At 41.8% G+C, this 3,614-nt stretch overlaps 1 protein-coding gene across 1 annotated transcript in view; it reads left to right on the top strand.

Annotated features, from left to right (window-relative positions):
* The window catches only part of LOC104523732 (transcription factor COE3), a gene marked incomplete at both ends in the record, with an annotated part of 85,636 nt that extends 84,889 nt beyond the window's left edge, over positions 1-747 (top strand). Inside the window, 2 exons of the mRNA XM_010166414.2 lie at positions 1-97; positions 621-747. The exon at positions 1-97 is cut by the window's left edge and continues 34 nt beyond it. Of these exons, the coding sequence (XP_010164716.2) occupies positions 1-97; positions 621-747 (224 nt within the window). The remainder of the gene's footprint in view (positions 98-620) is intronic.
* Positions 748-3,614: the final 2,867 nt, after the last annotated feature.

Below are 3,614 nucleotides of genomic sequence, written 5' to 3'. Positions count from 1 at the left end.
AGGCTGGACTACTGGTGGGGCTACTGTCATCATAATCGGAGACAACTTCTTTGATGGCTTACAAGTCGTATTTGGAACTATGTTGGTCTGGAGCGAGGTAAGCTATCTAAATTGGTGGGCTTTGAACTGTAACATTTTTCCATGAATGATTTTAACAAGCTGTCAATAGGCTATTGACATGAGGTATCATGAGATTTTGTTTCACAGTGCCTTTTTAACCATGAATTCGCATGCGACAATTGACTACATGGAGAGAGACGTACTTGAGGCACGTCATGGCCCTCTAGTGGAAGACTTGCTGTAGGAGGTCTCCCAGTACAATTGGACAATTAGTGTTAAAATTACTAGAAGTAGCCGTAAGGAGACATATGGAGGCAATTTTCATATGAATGATGCCCTGTGGCCTTTCCTGCAAAAGAAACCCAAGGATCATTTACAGAGCTTTTTCTTAAAAAAACCCCCTCTGTAGAACCCCTATCTTCCAACGTGACAGCAAGAAGGGAGAAGGTTGAGACCACGAGCGCGATCGAAAGTCGTTTTTGTAATTATGTAAACAGGCTGGCATCAGTCTTATCACTGCCATCTTGATTTAAGGTATGTTTTCTGTACGATTTTTATAGCTGATAACACCCCACGCCATCAGAGTTCAAACACCACCACGGCACATTCCAGGAGTTGTTGAAGTAACTCTCTCCTACAAATCCAAACAGTTCTGCAAAGGTGCTCCCGGCCGATTTGTCTACACTGGTAAGTGTACGGTTTCCTTACTCCTTTTGGGACAAAAATTCCAATCCCTTAATGCTGTATAAGCAGGGCAAAGCCTGCACGTGACAATGTTGAAAAATAGGATGCGTCTTGCAGGAGAGGTTAACTGGTGGTAACTGGACCTCAAAATACCTCTTCGTATGGGCACCCAGAAGCTCTGGTGTCTATCCGAGCCTCTGGGGTCTTAAAAATGTCCCGATGTCTCCTGAGATCAAGCTTTCTCACAAGATGCTTGTTACTTCCTGTTTTCATCTTGGCCAGAAATAGATTAACAACGGTATTTCCTACTCCATTCCAGCCAGAAAAAAGAGGTTAAGAAGTATTCAGTGATGCAAAATATTTTTCAGTCTATCTATCCAAACTTCTTGAACTTCCCTAAAGGTTCAGTTGAAGTTTTAGGCACCGGTTCAAGTAGCTGTTGTTGGATCCAAATAACTTTATCCAACTTTATTCACAATCTGGCTCAAAAAAGTCTTTCAGACTCAAAACTGGGGATACAAGCTTACAAGCCTGGGAATGATTTATTTGTGCCAATTCTTTTAAATACATTTGATTTCAATTTACAAGAGCACCAGAAAAAGTCGGAACTTTGTGGTTTCCAGTGGTTTTTAATATGAAAATTCTTACTTTGGGATGAAGTATTTCTAGCTTTTTATCTAAAATGTGTATTACTGTTTTTCTGGCATTTAACGATGAATTTAACTGAGGTGCTGGGAGGGAAAGGGGAGAAATAGCAATTTAATCTACCGTGCTTTTGGATGAGGATTCGAGGTAATAAATTTGATCTGATGAATCAATCTCTCTTTTGAAAACAAAGAGCCTTTAACTGTTTACTCGACAGACTGCAGGGATTCGGGGAGAGTTCTTGCTGCTTATTGGGTAGATAATGCAGATTGCAGATGATGTGCAGATGATGTGCATTTTGATGAATATTTTCCCACTAGACTGCAACTGTTTCTATCTATTAATTTAGATCTAATGGGAAAAAGTGTGTTCCTGGGTAGTTTTAAGCTAGGACTTTTTAAACGGTTAACGCATCGTGGGTATGTTTTGCTGTCTGCTTCAGATCTGTTGCTGAAATGAACTTTTAAGTGAAGGTGGCATCTGAGATTCCTATCTTCCACCTATCCCCAAAGAAATCACAACCTGAGCAAAACCAATGCTCGCACTCACACCCGGGTACCTCACTTCTGGCTGACGGGGGAGAGAATATTTACATTTTCTTGAGCTTTCTGATGGGGTTGTTACTAGAGTTACCAAATGGGATGGTGGTGCCTGTGGTGTTTTTGGTGCTAACAACATATTTGGAAAGCTGACGTTGTTTCATAGTCTGCTGAGGAGGTGGTGACCACAGGTGGGGCTGCGCGCAGTCGCGGTGCAACCTTAAAATTGCTATTACAAACACAGTCTGTGCAAAGCTTCAGCAGAGTGTCCTGACAAGTGGGACTATTTAGCTAAGATAAGTGTTCAGCAAAATAAAAGAAAAAAGAAAACAGAATGAATTAAAAGCCTTGGAGTAAGTTCCAGAGATTGTAGCCGTGGCGAGCTGGTGCGGTGCCATTGCACGCAGGGAAGCGCTGCAGATTTGAACCAGATGATGGTCTGGCTCTCAGTGCACGCTCCTGGAATTTTGAATTCCTTTCTAGCAATGTCTTCAACTGAATTCCTGGGTGTGGATTTTGCAAATTTGGCAAGTTTTGCTGTTTTGAACTACTTCCTAACGTGTAAATGCAAATACGTGTGCAACTGTAAGGAAAGGCCATTTGTTTCTTCTTTCCTGGGGTCGCCTGTCTTTATTGCTGAGTAAAGATGTTCAAAAGAATGGTGAGAATGTCAGGAGCTTCTCCCGCCGGAATTAAATTGCAATAAAGTTACATTCCTCACAACACTTTAACGGGAATATGTATTTAAAACACCTTTTGAGGGAGAAAAAAACCTCTATCCCGGCAATAAGAAAATAAAAAGATAAAGCCAGCGTCTGCCTGACGGAGAAACTTCTGCCTGCTTTGCTTTATCCTGAAGTGATAGGGTGACTGAGATAGTCTTTGGAAATTACAGCTGCCATAGAGAGCAAAGCCAAACCTCACTGTATTTCAGAAAATGAAAATGATGTAGCCCCGGAGGAGGGAGGGGCTGAATCCCCAGGGCATCTGTTTCCCATCAGTGTCCCACCATGCTTGCAGTCTGGCTTGGCACTCTAACATTTAACCTTCCCAGCAGGAGGTAGACCATAGGGCAACAAGGCTGCGGAATAATGAAACAAGAGTGTAGTGTGGTGTACAAAGCCTTTGTGAGCCGAGAAGTTGAGACATTAAATGATCAGGGTAGAGAGATATGAAAGTTCCAGATTTTTCTGAAAAGCCCCCATTAGTCTCACGCAGAAGGAAGAGCGCGCCGGCTCTCAGCAGGCGAAGGCAAGGCCTTTCCCCATCTATCCGTGCCTTTTTGCCCGCCGCTTTCAACTATTATAAAGATACAATTACCTTGGGAGATTGTGGCAGTTCAGTTGATTAGCACGGTGAATTAAAAGAATGAGTCACAAATGACATGTCCAGCTCTTCTCTACTAGTCCTTTGTATTCCCAGTGTACCTCACCCCTGTTGTAAGAAGGTCAAAAATTAGAGAGAGATAACAATTTTCAAGCAGCTAGCACTTAGAGGCAGAATTAACAATCATTCTGTATGTAATTGCCAGTTAATAGTAAATTGCCTTCTAGACTGTAAAATGCAATATAAACTGGTGGGCACCTAAAATTAAATTAATGAGGTATTTGCTGCATTTAAAAGTGAATAGTGCAAATTAATAACTGGGTACAATACTTGTTTTAATAGATATCGAACAGTGCACCG

This window comes from Antrostomus carolinensis, unplaced genomic scaffold, assembly GCF_000700745.2.
Source record: "Antrostomus carolinensis isolate BGI_N321 unplaced genomic scaffold, ASM70074v2 scaffold17294, whole genome shotgun sequence".
NCBI classification, from domain to species: Eukaryota; Metazoa; Chordata; class Aves; order Caprimulgiformes; family Caprimulgidae; genus Antrostomus; species Antrostomus carolinensis.
Note: the sequence above shows the minus strand (reverse complement) of the source record. Positions and strands in the feature narration are given on the sequence as shown.